Source organism: Hevea brasiliensis, chromosome 1, assembly GCF_030052815.1.
Source record: "Hevea brasiliensis isolate MT/VB/25A 57/8 chromosome 1, ASM3005281v1, whole genome shotgun sequence".
Taxonomy (NCBI): domain Eukaryota; kingdom Viridiplantae; phylum Streptophyta; class Magnoliopsida; order Malpighiales; family Euphorbiaceae; genus Hevea; species Hevea brasiliensis.
Genome location: NC_079493.1, coordinates 40299899 through 40322239, shown reverse-complemented (window position 1 = coordinate 40322239; position 22341 = coordinate 40299899). Strand labels below are relative to the sequence as shown.

The following is a 22341-nucleotide window of genomic DNA, read 5'->3' as shown; positions in this document are numbered from 1 at the left end:
AGAATTGAAATCCTTAAAAATTAATTAAAAAGGACCTTAAAAAATAACTAAAACTATTAAAATGCCTTTAGGCCCCTTACCTTATGCAAGGAGCCTTAGAAATCCACTTAGTTGGACTTTGGGCTTCAAAATCGGGCTTGCACATCTTGGCAGAATGCTACATGGACCAGGGCGAGTTCTCAAAAGAGGAACATGTCCTAGGGCATGTTCTTTGTTGCCCCTTGTCCATACTTGCCTCCTTTCTTTCTTTATGCACTCCAGTTGCCCCTATGGTTATCCTGACTTACCATTTGTGATATTGGTTATCTTTACTTACCATTTGTGATATTGCATAATAAAACACGTAAATGAACATGATTTGGACATAAAACAAGGATTTAATTATAAAATTAGAAAAATTAAAATCTATCTTCATGGTTTAAACAAAATCAAAGTGCTAAACATCTCATTTCAGGACCTTAGCCCTAATTATCTCCATTTGGTCTCCTAAACATCTCCTAGAAAAGCAATAAAACTTATACAGAAAGAAAGAAAATGAGTTAGTATGGAGATCAAACCATAAAAACCAAAATAAGAACACGAAAGACCCAAAAAAAAAAAATTACATGCTTATGGAGTTGTGATGATGCCCTTAAAGATTACCTTTACTTTTGGGGATATTTCTTGGATACGAGGGCTCCTTGGACACTTTGAAACCATGAACAAAGGATGGAATGAGCTTTAGATGATGTTGGTTGTGCACTTCCTCTTTAATGGAGGCTAGCATTCTTGGTGATCTTCAAAACTCAATTGGGAGAGGGAGAGAGGGGGATGTATTTTCCGCTAGGGAGAGTGTGGTGGCTACTGGAAAGTTTGACTAACCAAAATGGGAAAGTGATTGCTCCTAAAGGGGAAGCAAATCTCTTCCCTTATTTAGTTTATTCCTTTCCTTCTTCTCTCCAAATTTTCAGGCGCCATATCCTCAATCCTTGTCAAGACCACAGATAACGTAAAAAGAGAAAGAAACATAAAGAATGCAAAGACAAAGTTTGGCCATTTACAATGCATGAAATGGAATTAAACAAAGGACCTCACATTTGCCCACAAATAATAGACACACCATAGCCCAAAACACCTAACAAGCAACGAAATTAGGGATTGATGAGGAAAAAACATACCTTCAACTCCTATCTCCAAGATTCAACTCATTTTCTTTTGAAATTCTTCATTGTCAGAATAAAAAATGAAACTTAAGTCTTAACATTTATGAGGATAAAGAAATTAGGGATTGAATGAGGTTTTAATATCAAATTTGGCGCTAAATTCATTTTATCTGAATATGCCCTTTTCAATTTTTATCATCTTGCTTTCATCGAATTGGGCATTACTAATACAAGTGGCTATATTAAAAAAATAAAATTTAGCATTAGTGTCGATGCCATATTGCATGTGAGTCACAACCATTAGTTCACCGATCACAGACGTTAAATAGTTAGACTTTTATGAAGTTTAACCAAATAAAAAGTGAGCATTTTAAGTGACTTTTCATATTAATATCATGAGTCAAATGATACATTCAACATTAAATATTATATAATTAATAAACGGAAAAGGCCCAAATTAACCCCTTAGCTATAATTTGAATGTTTAAATAAGTTACTGATTTTTAATTGCAATCTTTCAATCCCTTCAAATTTTAATTGTCAATTAGGCTCAATTAACCCTTTCATAATGATAATGATGAGTAGATCTTAAATAGAGAATCAAATCTGCTATTTCAAATTTTTTTTAGAGGAAAATGGCGCAATAATTTTTTTAAGTACCATAAATTGAGTTGAATAAAAATCAAAACATTAAAATAACAAACTAAAATCATATCTAATTTTCAATTTCGTTTCAATTCTGGGCAAACCTGGTGATACAAGATCAAAGGCAAATCCAATGAACCATGCACAAAAGGAGGTTTGGCCAGCCCATTATAAAGTTTTGAATGATTTCCCAATGATAAATAATGAACTAATCACAAGATCCAAGTTGAAATAATTGAAAGCTTAAGTTTAAATGTATGCCCAAAACCATGTAACATTCTAACTTGAGTCGAACTCAATTAAGGGCTTAAAGGACCGGCAAACATAGATGGATAAAAGCAAAAACCAACCCAAGTTAATTAATTTAATTGAGCTATGTGGGCCTAATACATAAGCTAGTTTGTTGATGGGCTAATGGACAAAGACTTGCAATCTAGTTAGGATTGATTATTTTTCTTTAATTATCTCTTTAAATTATGTTGATGCCGAATTCCCTTAGGGAATTAATGTTAATTAGAACTCTTTAAGTTAGTATTAATTTTACAAGTTTCCTTAATCTTTAAGATTTTATTCTGATATATGAGTTATTCTATCATTAGAACTCATTATAATGGGGGAAATCTGAATTCTAACCCCTATAAATATGTATTAGCCGAACTCCATAAATATCAGATTTAAGATTTGAGTTTTTCCTTTCATAAATTTTCAAATTAAAGTAAATTGCTTTCTTTAATTTTATGGTAAGGTAGTTAATTATTTACTTAGGTTTTAATTTTAAGTTAACAATTCAACTTCTTATTTAATTTGTTCTTAATTACTACTAAATTGGAGTTAAGATTTAAAATACCTTAGAATCAATTAGGTTAAGCCAATTAAAATAAATTAACAAACCAATCAATTGCTTTAAGCGTTTAAAGCAGAGGCAAGAATACTAAGAGCTGATTCAGCTATCTTAAATAAAGATTTTAGATTGCATCAGTCGGTGCATAAAAACTCCCACACTTAGAAAATCGCCCTATCTGACCCATAATTGAACAAATTGGTTCAAGTACTTTCCTTTTCTGATAAATGTTTTCATTACCTTCCGTGCACTGCCCCGTCGTAGCTTTCCAAACACATCTCATTTTCTTCCCAGATTGTCTACAATAATAGGACAAGCCTGACAATGGATCTTGCCCATTACAGGAAACAAGAATATAGCAAGATGATACACCTGCTCCTCTCCATTGATAAATAAGTGAGTGAAAGAACAAAAAGAAAAGTCCCAAATTTTCTCTCGTTTGTTTAGCAATTTGCAGCTGAATGCAAGCTACGCCATTTCTGACCAAAACTTCCCAAATTTTTATGTCGCTCAAAAAGTTTCTTATCTTCACACAAATTACATTGTGATTGAACACAAGTGAAAATTACACAGAACAACACCTCTATCATACACGGACGCCGACAAAGATTTAAATCTTATATATCTCACCATCACATATAAGGACCTCATGCCGAGCCCGCAACCCCACCCACCCCCCCCCCCCCCCCTAAAAAAAAGACAAAAAATATTAGGCCTAAAACAAGGTATCGGGTAAAAAAAAATTATATTAAACTAATGTGAAAACTACGCAGCACTACCAACCCAAACAACCTTGACTTCTACCCGCTTGTGGCACCATTTACAAAGGCGGGTGCTTCTGAACTGCATCTGTTACCATATGAACCTAACCGCCGCCTGCAACTTGGTTCTCAAACTTGTATCTTTGTCATCTTCCTACTAACTGCACTTCGAAATTGAAAAATTCAGAAAGCCCTCAAACTTTTATCAGGAAAAACGATTACAACTTCGGAATTCCTGGATATGGATGGCATCATGCTCTATACAGACACCAGAACTCAAGGTGCTAGCATGAGCCCAGAATGAGTATTAGGGAAATAATCAAAAGCATCTACTATATCCAAGCAAGAGATCCCCGATCATTTGTTACAGGACGACCTCTAGTTGGCGTAGGAGGCCTGTTAGCATTCAACTCCTGCTCTTGTACAAGATCAATAGAAATCAGAAACAAATTATTAAAAGTGATTCAACTTTCAAATTAAAAAATAAAAAAAATAAAAAAAAAAGTGATAGAATTAATATTTTGAAGTGCATCTTCACCTGCATCCATGTATCTTCAATGTGGCGTTCAGGTGAAGCTTCAGGCGATGAGATGGCTGGGGGTAAAGGATGAATTAGTTTTGGAACCACCACAAGATCTCTTCCCAAAACTAAGATCGCTCCTGCATTATTGGCAGTACCTGCGAAAAGGAAAATCCCAGAATTAAAATTCTAAAACTACCGGTTGAGCTCCAAATAAAATAGATGATCAATGACATAAACATACCACAGTAATTGGTAGCTGAGAAGAGTGTAATTAGATGTCCCTGGGCAAAACGCTCAAAGCCATCCATCACACATTCATGGGCACGTACAATCAACTGCAGATCATTGTTGTTGCAGAATTCCATTACCCGATCCGGCTGCAATAGTGAACCCTTTGTGATCAGCGTAAAAACAGATTGCAATCATCATGGAATTCAATTACCAAAGTAGCATATGGAGAATCATGAAAAAGGTCATCAGGGACATAATAAAATTGATCAGTTCCATGCTCAAAATAGATCAACTAAACAATCAACAAATAGACACAATTGTTAAGAAAAAAATACTAGTCCAGCAACTCTTGCTAGGCATCTATTATAGTGCATGAAAGAAAACAGAAAACATGGAAGCAATCCAAACAAAATTAAAGAAACAGAAAGAAATGCATCCTTTTGAGTCAAATACTCTCATCCAATACAACCACCAAATAAGTTCTGCCAACATAACCTCACTACAGAATAGTCAAATAAGACCATGAAATTTTCACACACACACACACATATATATATAACCCTCAACTGAAGAACAGCAAATCTACATCTCAGCTTGCCAATGAAGAACCCCCAAAATAATCTTTCAGTAAGAGCAGATACATTCATCACTATGCACATACATGCAAGGACTTCATGGCATATGGCTGCACGAATAGGCCCTTTCATGAAGCACCAAGAACTTAGCACTGCCTCGTGAAAGGGCAGCAGTGCTCCAGTCACCATTATGACTAGGTCCATTAAAAATTCAAAATAAATCTCACACTGAATCACAACACTGTGCAATAACGCCACTAAATGTTCTTCTGCGACTTTAAAATGCCAACTCAATAACTCATGATGCAAAGACCAGCAACCTATCTTTTTAGAATTTCAAGGATCTAAACACTTCACTTGCATTATTTATTTTAAATTAGACAGTTATTAATAAATGTTTCTTCTTTTCTTTTTTACATATCTAAGCATGCTGTTTAAATTGAAATGTCAGCTTCAGAATCTTTAGAATGCAAACATTATGGTACTTTGAATCAATGTATTAGCCATGTTACTTTATTTAACTAATTCAACTTGAATTTTCACATAATGTTAAGCAATAAGACAATTCCCCCTTTTTTCACCCAAAACTTAATCATCTTTCAAATATTTGAGAAAATTATAAACTATATAAGCGTGTGCCTCAAAAGCAAGCATTGCTGAGGATAGAACATCTTTATCTCTTCAGCGGTTTGAGACGCAATAATGAAGGTGAAGGAAACAGACAACAACTTGCATAATCTAAGGGTTTTTGAAGACCAACTTTAAGAATGTTATTAATTCAATTTGCAGTGGCTGAGGATTCCTTGAGATGGAAGCATCTCTAGCAAGGCAAAAATATAGAATGTAGAGCACTAAATCATATCCTGCAAGGATGCCTATGAAGCAAATTTAAGAAACCATCAACATCAATTGTTCTCCAATCTAGCAAGACCTTGGACTTCATGGCTTGATTTATTTCATTGCCAAATCAAACTCATACAAAGGTTCTCAAAGGGGCATTTAAAATAAATTAACAAGATATGAAAGACTTGATTAACAGAGATGCAGACCAACTAATTGAAATTCTAAAATCCATTATGCATGAAATTCTGTCATCACTCATTTTCAAGCAATCAAGTTAATTAGATATACAATTTAGTAGTAATCAGAAGCTATCTTTCAAATAATTTGAATATAGTAAATATAGTTCTATCAACAACATGAATTCATTAGCAATAATTCACAAAATCAAGCAATTGATTAAATCATATTTGAACCAATTTGGCCATAAGTAAATTTATTTGAAATGTGAATATGAACATATCTGCCAACATAAACATTTGAAATAACAAGCCACCTTTTTTCTCAACAAAAAAGTTTCTTCAAACTACTTAATCAGTTCTTTAACTAGGGAGAGAAGTTAACAAATAAATTACAGCAAAATTATAAATTAAAAAAAAAAAAAAAAGTAATACAACTGCACTCACCCCAAAAGTCACCAGCCCTGGACCTCTAGCATTCGGCCGCAATCCTTCCACGCTATCATTTTCTGTTGGATCCGACCTAAGGTAGAACAAGATAATTGAAAAAACAAAGGTCATTGTAAATCAAATAGATGAAAAAGAAACAACAGAGACACGCACTCACCATAACAAATCCATAAGCACAATTGAGCCTGCTTCCATACTAATTGGACGCTGAAGATTCTCAATCTGTTCCACATGATTTATTGAGCGACCAATACCACCATGCATACAAACGATTTTCTTTTCAATCAGTGCTGCCAAAGGAAGCCAATTGAACAAACGATTTATTCGATGCCAAACCCAAATTCCATCTCTCTCCCCCTATATAGTGATTATTTAGTTAGTGACTAGACCAGCCGATGAGAAAGAGTAAAGATACTTTATATAAAATACAATACCATCCGCTCAATGCATTCGATCCGGAAGCCAAAAAGAGCATTGATATCTGCAGCTTCATGGTTCCCACGAATTAAATGAACATTATAGGGATACTCAACCTAAAACAGTGAAATGATCATGCAGAACTATTAGCTCATCAGGATTCAAGACAAAGGTCATAATGTCGCATAAAGATTATTTACATGAAAAAGGAATAACAAACACACAACCCTTCTTTGTTTAAAAATTAAATAAAATAAAATAAAACAAAATAAAAGAGGAGAAATGAGCAAGCTCAAAAATACCTTCAAAGCAAGCAGTAGAGTAATGGTCTCCAGGCTGTGCTGACCCCGATCAACATAATCTCCTAAGAAGAGATAATCGATATATCTGATAGTTGGGCAACGAAATTAGCTTCATTTAAAATATTGGGAACAAGTGTTTGAATCTCTGTATGCGCATATTTTAACTCATCATTCATACAACGTGTATAAGAGCACATGTATTTAAACAAAAGATAGTAGGGAGAAGAAAAAGCACATTGAAGGAGCATAAAGCTGTAAAGACCAACAGAATAGCTTTTCCAATTTCTATCATACACATATAGACCACCTTTATTTCTCCAGATAATGATAATGTGTCCACATCCAGTATTTGACATGTATGACCCAGGTCTGAATAACTTTGAATGGATTAGCATATATCACAAATAATTGAGATTTCTATAGGAGATGATGATTGCCTTGCTTTAAACATAAAATCACAACCTCCTGCTAATTATATACTAATGCCACACCATACCCCTCTCCCTCAAGGGTGAAAGAGGGGGGAAAAAGAGAGAGAGAGAGAGAGAGAGAGAGAGATCTATTTTGAAAGTACAATTATACAAATTTATCATTATTATTATTATTATTAAAGTTTGCACCACATTCCTTTAACTTCATATCAAACATAATTGTTCCCCCATAAATTTTAAACCCAATCCTTTACTCCCTTAAATGTTACTCTGTTTTTAACCCCTGTACCAAATGCACCTTGAATAAAAATTGAAAAGAAGTTACAAATGCTAAAACAGATGAAACAGAATGCATATTACGGAAGAACTAGTAACAAAAATGCTTACGCTATATCACCAGCTGTTGAAGGTGCACCATACTCGTCAAAAAGGCGCATTAGATCACCAAATTGCCCGTGCAAATCACCAAATATCTTGATAGGTGCCCTGAGCTGTAAAACACTTGGCTCACTTGAAAATATCCTTTCAGCACTGTCACAAAGGTCTGCAATTTCATTGCAATCCAAGAAAAATTGACGACGAACTGGAGGCTTCCAACCACGAGGCTTTAAAAGATGTGCTACAACCTGGAATTATAAAGGGATAACCCATTACAAAATATGAAATGGGAATTTTAACTAGAAATTAATTGTTGATAGGTGATTCACCTATAACACCAAAAAGAGGGCGCAACCCGCACGCACACAAGGTATACACCACCTAACAAAAATTCACCTCTTACAACTTAAGGATCCAAAAGAGAAAAAACACACCTGAATTAAGTTTAAATAGAATCTGAGAACAAGATGAACAAGTCTAGAAAACAAAACTTAACTTTAAACATTCAATCGACTGAACACAAAACCAACAAGGTTCAAACATTCAATCGACTGAACACAAAACCAACAAGGCTATACAGATGCTTAATAGTGGTTGGCAACAGTACCAATCAAAAAACAGTTGTACAGTTAGAATAATGTATGAATTGACATAACCAGCAACAAATACATAAACATCAGGAAAATTCTTGGAACGTGCATTCACCAAAGTAAATACTCATATTTTGATAATCGTCATGCAACAAGCTTTCTTGCACAAAACAATGCCAAACAGCTTGACCAAACAGAACATTCAAAGAAATATGACACCTTGAGTTCTCACTAAGGACATTGTCATAGTTTACCAGTAGATAGGAAGCAGATGTTGTAGACTCCATAAAAGTTGCATGAGCAAAAGGAGTTATACAGCCCAATATTTTAACAAAATAGTTATTCTGATTTTTCAAACCATGAAATGGATGCCTAGGTTGGGTTTATTTCACCAATTTGCATCGTCTAATGCATGTTAAATAGATCCATCACCCCCCAATATTTGAGGTCAGCTGCATGGACCTTTCCATTATTCATATATTCCACAAGATATGATAGATGCATCTAACAGCATTTCCAGACCTACATGCTATAAATATATGAAATAAAATCTGTATACCTTTTTGGGCACACTATTGATGGACATCTGTCGATCTAATAGTTTTCTAGCTGCAGTTGCACTCTCTGGGGTCCCATAGCTGACCCGCCTGCCTTCATTTTCAAACTGATCAATTGAAAGCTGTCTGACCATCCCACCTAAAGCTCCACCAGTCTCTGCAGCTACAACAACCTGAGATAGCAAGTAGGAAAATAAGCCTTTTTCATGTCTGAATTGACTCACTCTTGAGTTTACAATAAAAAAAATGTTAATAAAAGTATATACTCACAGCTCTGTGATGCAGCCGAACTCCAGCAGGAGCAATGTTATTTGATCCAGCAGAATCAGGCTTGATCAAAGTAGATATCTGTTTGCCACTTGGGGTAGCCTCTGCACCACGATCCCTGTCTGGCAGTTCAACTTCTCCATTAACTTGCCGTGCCTTGGCAGCAGCCAAAGTGGCACTAATAGCCTCAGCCTCTGCAGCTGATGCTTCAACCAAATACTCCACACCTCTGCTCGTTCTCCTATATAGTAATTCAGATTCAGCATTTCAATGATTTCAGAAACATTTGAATTATATCCAATATAACACAATTACAGTAGGTAGCTTACCTAGGTCCAGGGAGCATGGCATTTTCAGTGCTTATATCAGTGTACATATCACCATTTATAGGAGGAGCAACTGGATTACCCAGTACGACTGCACCATCAGGTACTGCTTCAGGCATTGCTTGCCTAGTTCTTTCATCAACAAATCCATACCTTCCAGGTATCTTCCCAGCATGTACATTAGAAGAAGCAGCTGCAGCTGCAGCATGAGAAGCTGCAGTTGTTGTTTCAGCAGCAGCTAGATCTTCAGCAACAAGTAGATCATCAAGCAACACCCCTAAAGCACCAAAAAAATATATATATATTATGCTACAATATCATGAACAGTGAAATAGTTAGGACAACATGACACAATCATAGTGTGACCTCCGTCATCTAGTATAAAACTAGAAATGCTTTAAATACCCTTTCACAAATAGAGCTTCTAAAAATACTCCGCAACAGACTTCATTTTATATAGCATTTCTTCTTTTATGACCAGTAATTTAATTAAAAATAACAAAGTAAATCAAGAGAAGATGAACTTGACCAAGGACACTAATGTTACAATAGCATTCTATTATATTTTGATGACTTCACAAATCATCAACAAATACAGACATGTTTGCTTACGATGTGTTAAAATATATTGGCTTCCTATGAGCCAATCTTTATCCAATATAGTCTTGGCTCTTCCAAGAAATTCAAGCTGTGTTACAGAATGTGAAATCTTAAAGCATTGATGCGTATATTAATTCAGATAATGACCAATTAAAACCCACAGTTGATATCATATGAAATCACTTGAGCTTTTAATAATGCTACATATCTTATCAAATCTACTCAAAAGGAATTCTAGCTGTGGCCCAATACAGCCTTCCACTCCCCACATCAACACTTCTTGACAAGCATCAACTTTTAGCAGGTATCAATACCGACGAAAATGATTTATTTGGATAACTGGTTACAGAGGGACCGTTTCTTTTTGTAGGTTGGTGCGGTCTATTGCACTCCATCCAAATCATTTTTTACTAAAGAACAAATATATTTCAAGCAAACTGTAGATGGTTGTTGGCTACTTGGCTTCATGTTAGAAAAAACAAACTGAAACAAGTGCAGCAATCATTAAACAGTTAGCTTCATTGCTTACCTCCACGCAAACCACCATATATAAATATCAAGTCACCAACTGCAGCAGCTGCATGTCTGCAACGCCTGGTCAACTCAACTGCAGCATCCCCACCAGCAGCATCAGCACTGTATCTGCCAGTCCTTGGACTAGTAACAACAGATTTTGTATCACACCAAACTCCTGCTGCAGTATCCAACACTATACATGGGAGACAAATAAAATTTGTCAGAAATACCAGGGTTCAAGCATTATAATAACAATGATACGAAAAAAATATTGCCAATACCAACACAACCATCTACAAAGCATTCCACAGTTAACTAGGTAAGTGTAAAGTTTGGATAGCACAATGATCAAGTACCTGCAACACTTGATGAATCTTCTACCATGCGACCGCCACCAAGTGCACCTCCAGACACATGGAGTCTTGCATTAACAAAAACCTAAAATACAACAAATTGAAGTAATTAATCTTTCTGGACAGCGTCAGATAGTCTATTAAAAGAAAATGAAATTAAAGGAAACTAAAACCCACCGCTGCATGTTGATATCTTGGAGATGGCGAGACACCAGGAGCAATTGCCCATTCCCAACGACCATCCCTATGTTTTGCAAGGCCATAAGCACTTGCCAATGGCTGCAAAAGTTACAAAAGAGAAAAGCAAGAACAAAAAAGAAGAGTTTACACAAGAAGCTAAAAGAGCACTCACTTCTATAAGAAACAAAAGTAATTTCAATATATTCTTGTGAGCCTTTCAGAATGAAACAAGTATATCGATATCAATAACAACAAAGATATTTTAATAACAACATCAAAGGGGCTGCCACCAATGTACACAAGGAGCAAATGATTCAAGAATCCTCTCCAACTATTAATGAAGCTCAGAAAAGCAGAATGGTACTCTATATTTCGGTTATGCAAATACAAGGAGCATCCACACACTTCTCTTTGCAAATGTCTAAAAGATTGCTATGTTCTTCAAATTCCCCAAATTTGACTCTATTCAAATGGCCACAAAATAGACAAACAATATCCATACCTCCTTATACGCACATAAGAGCGTCTCCAATATTTTAAATATTGACATTATTAATTCCAAAGGATTTCAAATACAAAACTTCAAAGAATTCCAACTCATTCATAATGAAGGAACAAATGCTTCACCCAACCTGCATTGCCTCTTGCAAAGAAAACATCAATTAATCAAGCAATACCCTTTTTCATTAAAACATCTACAGTTGTATTCTCCCAAAACCCAAATAAACGACCAAAAGGAAAGGGGGAATACTTCTTTGGGCACCTTCACCTTCCAAAATTGCTTTCCATGGAAAAGAGTTGCATAAAAAGATTTAGAATTAAAAATCCTCCTACCCCAGCTCTTTTCTACAATAACAAAAATAAATTTTGTTTTTCTACTTCCCCCAATTTAACTAGGGAATCGTACAAAACTTTTCACAAATACACAAATTCCTCTAAATTCCAAAGCTTCCTGCAAAAATCCCATGTGCAATCTCAACTTGACTTAAGCTAACCAAAAAAAAAAAAAAAAAGCCTCGGGAATTCTCATTTAAAAAGGAGAATCATCATTCCAAAATCATAACTCAACTCAACTCAACTCAACTAAGCCTTTATCCCAAGAATTTGGGATCAGCTATATGAATTCTCTTTCTCCATTCTAAACGATTTTAGGTTAAATCCTCGGAAATGTGTAATGCTTTTAGGTCATGTTGTACTACTCTCCTCCACGTCAGTTTAGGTCTACCCCTTCTTTTCTTTCTATCCTCTAACCTAATGTGCTCTACTTGTCTAACTGGAGCTTCCGTATGTCTACGCTTCACATGACCAAACCACCTCAATCTCCCTTCTCTCAACTTATCCTCAATTGGCACCACTCCTACCTTTTCTCTAATACTCTCATTACGGACTTTATCTAGTCTAGTATGACCACTCATCCACCTTAACATTCTCATCTCTGCAACTCTTATCTTAGACACATACGACTCCTTCAGTGCCCAACACTCACTACCATATAACATGGCCGATCGTATGGTTGTACGGTAAAATTTTCCTTTCAACTTATTTGTAATCTTGCGATCACATAAAACTCCCGTGGCACTTCTCTACTTTAACCATCCAGCTTTAATCTTATGACTAGCATCATTCCAAAATCATACCAAAGAAAAAAATAGTGATGATCCATAATCAACTTCACGAGCATACAATTAAATAAACACATACTTTCCTAATAATTTCCTATAATCTCAAACCATGAGGAAGCTTGCTAAGATTAGTACCACCTATAAGATAGAAGGTATAAACTTCCATAAGGAAAAAATGCCTGTTGTTATAATATTATCTGAATATGAAACAAATTCAGAGAGCAAAAAGGTTGTAAACATTTTATTAATCAAAGTTCAAAAAGTTAAATTAGAGAGCTGAGGAAATGACTGCATAAATTACAAAGAAAAAAGAAAAAGTTTTAAGATCCCAACTGAGACAACCACATATTATCTTACTTTGATGGGGAGAGAGAAAACCAAAAAGAACTTTCTTTGACCTTTCCATCAAATGTACCAAGTAATAACAAAAATGAATACATTTGGACATGCCTTCAGACCTCAAAACCTAAGAAACCAAACTATTAACCAAATGACAAGTAGTAAATCACATGCTCAAAAAAAAAAAAAGCAAAGAGCAGGTAATTGCACCAATACCTGCTCCACCAACCCACCCAAAATAAATCCCCATGAGTGTAGACCCAAGGACATAATTCGAGCAAGGATCACAGAAAATACTTAAGAAATTACAACCTATAAAGAATGTACAAGGCTTTTGGTATTTTACCTCAATATTTTTGTATTTGCAAAATATAGAACAGCTTTTATTTATGTAACTTTACAAAATTCTTCTTCAAGTTAACACTAAATTTCATTTTACATTTTCAATGTCATGAAAATCCTTAAACACTCTACTTTTGACACAGATGAAGTTTTAAAATATTCTTTTGAACTTGCACATAATATTCCCAAAGCCATCTCTTGCAAACAATATTAAATAAAAATAAAAAAATTAAGAGTTCATTAATTTTCCATCAAATGTCCAACATAACCAAACAATTATGAAAATCAAAATTCTTCACTCACCACACTATTTGCATCCCTCCCCCCACAGAGCAGAAGAAGACCATCTGAGCGGGCACTTGCAGTGGCATACCTAGTCAAATGTACAGGATCAGAAAAAGGCTCAAGTAAACTACAGACCAGGATAAGACAATGATGTCAAAGCAAATCAATTAAACCCATATAACTACAATGGAACGGTAATGAACGCATTTATGGTAGAATTTTGGAGATTTACTTCCTGTTATTATTAGATATCAATTCTTATTTTAATTAAGAGTTATTTCCTTTTCAGAATTGTAATCCCTCTTATATAGGGACTTCTAATTCTAGTAGGATTATTATTATTATTTCCTTTCTAGTTATAAGTCAATGAAATTAGGATTTCTAATTCTAGTAGGATTCCAATAGATCTTGTGTAAACCTCTCTTATAAAAGGGGTCACTTAAATTAATAAAATTAAGCAGAATTATTTTCAATTGAATTGAGATATGGACTCTCTCTTCTCTAACAAGTATAATAATAAAGATCTCTTTTAATGAGCTCACGTTTTTCAACAACAATAAGTCGAGGAAAGAATCGAGGTAAGAATAGAGGTAAAGCAAAAACTTTAGCTTTTGAATCAGATTTCACATTTAAGAGGCATGTGATGAGATCCCAGGCACAAGAATATAACAAATTGGTATCAAAGCCAACTGTCATGGGCCACTCAAATCCAAGAGAAAAGTTTAGATCTCTTTTCCAGGAAGCACAAGCCATATTTGAAGCTTGGGTGAGGGTGACTAAAGCAAAATCAAGAATGAAGGCTCAAGTTGCACAATCAAAAGCCAAGATAGAAGCACAATTATAGCTTTTATCTCAACAATTTAAGGAAATTCTTAATGGTACTAGTAGAAGCCGAGGAAGAGAATCCAATGGAGGAATGGGCAATAGCAATAATCACATGCTTAACAGAACCAAAGAAAGAGTAGAAGGGCGACCCGTAACAGGAGTTGTTACACGGTACACTAAGCTGGATTTCACAACTTTTGATGGAACCAAAGATCCGTTAATTTGGCTGCATAGACATGAGCAATTTTTTTCCAATCAAAGGACTTCTAAGGCAAATAAAGTAGGTCTTGTGACGTTCCATATGCTTGGAGAAGCACAACTTTGATTTTATAGATTGAAAAAAGAACCAAACTTAACATGACGAGTCTTCAAACATTATTGCAATTTGCATCTCAAACCTCCACTCTATAGCAATCTTTTGGGCAAATTGGTTAATTTGAACCAAACAGGAACAGTAGAGGAGTACGAACACCAATTTCAAAGTTTGCTAGCTCAAGCAATAATAGTCCGAATAGACCAATAAGTGGAGTGGTGGACTTATTTACTGCAGGACTAACTGATTCAATCAAGCTAGAAGTGTAGATGCAAAATCCAACAAGTCTAGCACAAGCAATGAATTTAGCAAGAGCTTTTGAAAGAAAACACCAGTTGGGAGCAGACTCACGACAAAAGAATTGGACAAATTCATGGTCCAATACAAGAACAGCACCTACTCCATCAATTTCGCCAATAACCAAGGCTACCGCCAACCAGATCATTAGCAAATCACAAAATTCTAGTTCAGGAATTGTTTCATCTCATTTTATTAAAAGATTGAGCCGTGCAGAGATGGTTGAGCAAAGAGCATAGCTATTAAAGGCTCAAAGTGCACTAAGGCGCCAAAAGGGGCCTGAAGCATAGGAGAGAGGTGCAAGCGCGCACTTGAGTGAGGTGAAGCACAATATATATATATATATATATATAATGTCAAAAAAAATGTGAATATTCTGTCAAACTTTAAATAACATAAAACTAAAAATAATAATAACTAATAAGCATTTAAGTATTCATCTATTAAAACATGAATAGTCTTTTAACGTCTCAAAACTAAAGTCAAATAATTATAAAATAACTACTCTTCAATCATCAAGAGTAGCATCATAATCTTCTTCATCTTCTCTATACCTTCATCCTCTTGATAAGTATCTTCAAAATCAATATCTTCATCTTCTTCCCCGTCTTTAAGAACTAAATGAGTATTATTTAGTTTTCAAGTTAGTAAATGATATTTTTCCTTTTTCAATTGGCATAGATCTTGAAATGAGTGTAGATGCAACTTTTTTTTTTTAAAAAGTTAATAAAAGAGTGTTAGCATTGAAAGAGGAAATATGGGAGGTTTGTTATCCTAGGGGTGGTGGTTTAATGAGATTTTGGCAACTAGTTATCACAAGCGATACTAATTTCGAAACTTCTTAATGTGTCAATATCGTATTCTAGTAAATCAAAAAATTTTGAGTTCAGTGGTAATACTTATTGTCAATGGAAATACTCGCCAAAGATGAAAATAAAGAAGGCACGCCTTTAAGAGCCTTGCACCTGGAACAAAGCGCATGCATCGATGCAAAAGGCGAGAACCTGGTAATGTTGCTCGCTTTTCTCCTGTAAAGACATTAGGGTTGGAGCCTTGTCAGCTTTGAGCCTGAGGTGTGCCTGAGGCACACCTTTAATAACTATGGCGAAGAGCAAGGAGCCTTTGCTATAATTGTGACAAACAATATTTCTTTCAAGCATCAAGGTAAGAAGTTGTTTTGATTGGAGATGGATGATTCAGAGAAAGCAACAGGGGAAAAGGACTATGGATGACTCATAGTCTTATCCTGCTATTCAGATTGAGGACAAGCTCTTTTAGAGTGATATTATGGACGCATTTATGATTGAATTTAGGGATTTACTCATTATTATTATTAAATATTAATTCTTGTCTTAATGAATAGTTATTTCCTTTTCAGAATTGTAATCCCTCTTATACAGGGACTTCTAATTCTAGTAAATTATCATTATTTCCTTTCTAGGTATAAACCTAATTGAATTAGAATTTCTAATTCTAGTAGGATTCCAATAGATATTATGTAAACCTTTCTTATAAAAGAGATCACTTGAATTAATAAAATTAAGCAAGATTATTTTCGATTAAATTGAGTGCTGGACTCTCTTCTCTAATAAGTCTTAAGTTAGAGCTCCCTTTTAACAAGCAAATATTTTCAGCAATAATTGGTCGAGGAAAGAATCGAGGTAAGGCAACAAATTTAGCTTTTAAATCAGATTTCACTGTTAACAGGCCTGTGACGAGATCCTAGGCACGAGAATATAACAGGAACCGACCAATTAAGATACAAATTCCAAACATGAAGCAAGTGACACCTGATATTCTGAATTCTTACCAATATGCATTGCAAAAGCTTGCAAATATTGTGTATGGCCAAGGAGAACATCTAAAACTACTGTCATCATCAGTAGTAAAGGCTACAATGCATGTAAAAACACATTCCAAACTCAAGGAACACAACAGCCACTTATCACATAAAACCTTTCGTTTTCTTTTTAACTTATGCTGTTCTTTTTCAAAATCTTTTTTGCTGTGTTTTATTTTATTCATATCGATACCTTTATGCATATAAATATCAAGAGAAGCTAAAGCAGCTTCAGTAAAATCCCTAACCCGCATCCCACTAAGGGACTATATATCAAAAAATTCAAAATACTCAAATCCTGTAGTGTTAGTCTAAACCACTTAATCACATAGGCATAATCCAAGACGCCCAGTTCAGCACATGAACCAAAAAGAGAAGACTTGAGAGAGAGAGAGCAATTTCCCTTTAAAGGCCATTTGGAAAACTTTGCTCATATAAACTTCATCTTTTTCTCTTTTTTTGGCTTAAACGGTTTAGGTGAGGACTGACTACTAACACTTGCAGAAAAAGGTCATATCATGGTGATTAAGTGCCATTAGGGCAAACCTTGCAACCAATTCAGCGTCATTTTTTTACTAAGATGTAATTGGAGTTGATATCTTTGGGAATTAGCTTAGTAAGTCATGAGTTTCTAGAGTTGCCATGGGATCAATAGAAAAGATTTGTGGGCTTGAAAAGGTCAATACTAATTTGTATAGAAATAAAAAAGGCATTAGATATAAGGCCCCCATACTATTTCTTGGATTTTATGGAGTAAAAGAAATAAAAGGCCTTTGAAAGAGAAGCTGTCTTCCCCAGTGGGCCAGTGCTATAAGATAGATGGCTAAATGCATTGATTGTCAGGTTGGTACGCAGCAAATTGTGGGCATAAACATTATTATAGATTTCACTCTTTTTTTAGTATCTTTCATGAGATTTCCCTATGGCATACAGTTTGGCACCCTCTTGGCAATCTTAAACATAATTCTTTCTATTTACTCATCAAAACAATAAAAATGACAGAAGTCAAATTGACAGAGGATAGCAACTGGATATTTCCATTTTGGAATGAAAAAAATGTCCAATACAACATTTCATCAATTATTACGAAATATACAAAAATCACAAAACTATGGCTAGCAGATCACCACTTGAAATTACAATCAGGCAAGTAAAAACCAGTGTTACCAAAAGAGCAAATTATAAGGTCCACATCAGCCATCATCCATAAACAAGATGCAGTATGTTACTAAATAAGGCCTTTGGAACTGGAGCATAGCTTTAATTGCCACAAAGGAAGACTCTACCCAAAAACATACATAAATAACGTGGTACTATAAGAGTGTCCATTTTAGAGAGAGAGAAAGAGCATGGAGGGAGAGAGGGTGAGGAATTACATGCATGGTGGTGGACCTTCTCCTTCAGGTTCCAGTTTACGCCACTCATAAGGCTTGGCAGCAGTGTCAAGGGCCCAAACATCAGATAAAGGACGCTTCCCTGAAAATCATTAAATATTTTTATAAATAAACAAAAGATCTCAACATGTGCTTATATAGATGTCACAATTATACATCAATTTTTTAAGTTTTAGTCCATTCCCAAAGGGCGAAGATGCTTTGATTTTGAAGTGACTTACCATCATTCCCTCCAATTGCCATGAGGTACCTTTGGCCAACCAAAGCCATCACATGCCCATATCGTGGCCCTGGTCCAGGGCCTTGAACAACAACTCTACAGGAAAATTATTACTTTAACCACAAATCCTGTAATAATGAATGAGCAAAGACAATGTTCAAAGTCTAACCTGTGCCATCGTGGCCGTTGCTGTGTGAGGTCAAGAACATGAAGATCCTCAGCAGACAAACCAGCTGGACCAATTCCGCCCTGCGTTGAGATGCAAGATTTTAGTATTAACTTAGTAAATATAGCAAAGAAGACAATAATATAACCATGATCTAGAGAAAAAATATGAACATAAGAGATAATTTGCAGAATGCTAACCTGAATAACTACCATCGTTCCCACAGCAGTTGCCACATGAGCAGCCCTTGGTGTGGGTGGTTCTCCAAAAGGAGTAATCCTGAAAAATAAGTTCATTCAGTACTATAATAAAGAAAGGGGTAAACAATGTGGTGCTTTAGGCAAAATGCCAAGACAGAATGCAACCAAATAAAAAAATCATCAGCTTACCTAGACCATTTATTTGTTAGCACATCATAACAGTGAACATCGGCAGTGGCACCAGCTAGTCCTGCAATTCAAGCAAATCATAAAGGTAATGAACTTGTGTGAGAAAGTTGTTTCCACCACAAGAATCCACAAAGAAACAAAAATTCATCATATTAGTCACTTTCCTTGCATGCAACCCAGTTGGGAACACAACTCACATGAATTCTTCCCGTTGAACCAAAACTATTCAAATTAACATGATTCAAATTGAATGTCATCATGATATCAGCATCATAAAAAGCAAATGTAATGACCAAAAATATGAAAGCTGGCCTACTAAGACCTCAAGAAAATTAAGTAAATTAATAAAAACATGAGGGTTGTCACAGGTCTAAATCACTTGGAGATCAAAATGAATTAATAGCAAATACTTCACATCAAAACAGCTATAACCTATAACCCACCTGCAACTTGAACTAAAGCTACAGATTTTATGCCATAAAATAAGTACCATTCTATGTCATCTTGAGTTGGGATCGATGTAAAAGCTATAGATCAGATGTCAACAAAGCATCTTAGCACAAAATGAGGACATAATGAACATCCTACGAACAACAATATAAGATAATGCAAGAATTAAAAGCATTTCAATTGAGTTAGCTGGCCTTAATAGATGAAATTAAAAGCACCATACTAACTGGCGAACTCGAAAACATCAGCAGAACTAATATCACCCATAATTTTGTAGCATAAATTTGTCACTATTCAAATGCAAAGCAAGGGTCAAATACTTTTGTGAAGCATAATCACATTAAACCTTTTGTACCACAAATATAGGGGTCCATATGCACAAACGACCGAAAATCATCTCAAAACAGCAGCAATAACAACTCAGTTCAATCATCTGAAAATTGGAAATAGCAAAAGCAAAATATCTCGTTTAAAATGCACACAATTCAACCACTTAAAGGATCACAACTACTTAATCTGCAGTTTGTACTAAAATAAAATACTTTGCTTCTAATATCATAAACAACAGGAAACCACAAAAGCAAGGACCTGTTCACTATTGGAAAACAGTTTTCAACTTTCCATTCCCTAAAAAAAACTCCGATTTTCATTTCTCATGGAAAACCAGGAAAAACATAGAAAATGCATTCACCTATCAATGATAGAAAACAATTTTCTAATTAAAAAAATGATTCATGTCTTTCATAATTAAAAAAATAAATCATTATAAAATATATTTAAAAACTTATTTTCCTTTTAAAATTTTCTAATATGCATAATTTATTTGTTTTATAATTATTATTAATTTTTTATCATTGTAAATAATTATTCAATTTTAGTTATGAAAAGTCATAATATAATTTTGATTATAGGAAAATATTAGAAAATCAGAAAACAAAAATTTTACTAAAAATAGAAGCAGTATAAAATATAAAGTTGTTTTCCAAATCTCTGTTAAATTTTGAAAAATTGAAGGACTAATTCTCCATTTAAAAAGCCAGCTTTATTTCTATTTTACATAGAAAACCTTTCTAGAAAACTAAAGCAGTTTTCCACCATAAATATTTCTAGTTCTACAACATGCCAATTAATGATGTCTATGCTAATGTCAATTTTCAAGCTAAACTCAATAATTCTTGAGTTTCAAAAATTCTAGAATCAAAACCAAATTCTAGAATCAAAACCAAGTTCTAGATAACTTCAGCTTCAATAAAATCAGAAAATTATCACACCATATCAAACTTTCCGGTCAAAATTACCCACTTATCAACCCAAAAAATAATAGAAAGAACCAGATTTACAAACTAAATGAAATGGAAAACATACTAATGCCGGCATTTCCAGCTGAGGAGGGAGCCCCTGAGGCTGCAGAATTGCCCTCAAGAGCAGTGGCACCACCGAACAAAATCAACCTCGGCCCAATGTAGCCAGGCGTTCCCTCCTCGCCAACAGCAGCCACTGCAGTAAGGGTATGCCCGCACCTGGGCCCCGGCCCATCTTCCTTCTTCTCTATAATCGCATTCACCACCGAGTAAGTAGGCGCATGCCTCGGCCCCACCACGGGGCTTTGCTGCTGTGCCTGAGGCTGCGCAGAAGGCTGCACTGGCGGAGACACTGCAGCAGGAGTAGAAGATCCCGCCGGCAGCGGCTGATCCCTTAGCTGCTCTCTATCCATTGCCGTTGGCGACGAAGCATTTTGCACCTCTGAATCTTGAACAGTCTCCGGCACCATCGACGAGTCCACATCCATTGCTTCAAATCTACAATCCGAACCCTAATTTCAAGATCGGAGTTAGAATTCCAACTAATTCGCATCCCTAATCAACATTTTCAACGGTTAACTCCCAAATTCAACAACAACAGCGTTTAACCAATAGAAACCCTAGCTGAGAGATTCTATTTTAGCAATCACAAAAAAAAAAAAAGGAGAACTCCAAAAATTTTCCGGGAAAAATAAAATCTGGAAAAGGAGAGAGAGAAAGTGTTGATTAGGTTTTCGCGTTTTATATGGTTTCACTCTCTTTCTGTCGGTCTCTGACAAAGAAAAGATAATCTAAAGTCGAGCCAGTCGAGGAAAGAGAAAATTAGAAACCGAACGGAGACAAAGAATCTCGAGGCCACAACACATCAAAGAAGCAAGCGAAAAATACCAATCTATCTTTTATTCTTCCAGAAATTATTTCTTTTTTGTTTCTCTCTCTTATGATAATTATGTGTTAATTTCTGTTTGGGTTTTTTTTTTCTGTACATTTTTACATTTCCTGGGAAATGATTAGCGAGGGATTTTGTGTTTTGTTTACCGTTATCAACCGGTTAAGTTGTGTACGGAAAGACGAGGAACGCCGTCAGATAGAGAGGATTGACGGCAGAGAAAGATTATTGGGTGACCGGAATAACCGGGAATAGGTTTAACTATTGACGGTGATAATCGGTTTCCTATTTATAGAGAATTTTGCTCCCTCACATTTTGCTAGGGGGCTGGAGAGAATCACACCCGCTGCTTGCCGCGCGTGTATACGCGCCTTTATTATCATCTGCGGAGAGATGCGTTCTCTCTTCTTTCGCCCTCAAATTTTTGTTCCATAACCATTCCTATGGTATAACTATTTATTTATTTTCTATTCGTTGATTGGGCAACTTCGTCAAGCGATCAGGAGAATTCAGAAATTGAAAATTAAATTGACTTAATTTAAAATTTTAATCCAATTATTTCAGT

At 35.2% G+C, this 22341-nt stretch overlaps 1 protein-coding gene across 1 annotated transcript; it reads right to left on the bottom strand.

Annotated features, from left to right (window-relative positions):
- Window positions 1-3104: 3104 nt before the first annotated feature.
- Window positions 3105-22020, bottom strand: LOC110641674 (serine/threonine-protein phosphatase BSL3). Its single transcript, XM_021793494.2, has 21 exons — window positions 20952-22020; window positions 19137-19197; window positions 18948-19026; window positions 18751-18830; window positions 18583-18677; window positions 18344-18443; window positions 13711-13780; window positions 11102-11203; window positions 10928-11009; window positions 10585-10764; window positions 9459-9732; window positions 9133-9370; window positions 8865-9035; window positions 7725-7963; window positions 6907-6991; window positions 6622-6720; window positions 6345-6544; window positions 6185-6260; window positions 4154-4289; window positions 3928-4067; window positions 3105-3802 (listed from the first exon to the last, which is right to left on the bottom strand). Exons 1-21 carry the CDS (start codon window positions 21373-21375, stop codon window positions 3722-3724), a joined length of 3012 nt encoding a protein of 1003 aa, XP_021649186.1. The 5' UTR covers window positions 21376-22020; the 3' UTR covers window positions 3105-3721.
- Window positions 22021-22341: the final 321 nt, after the last annotated feature.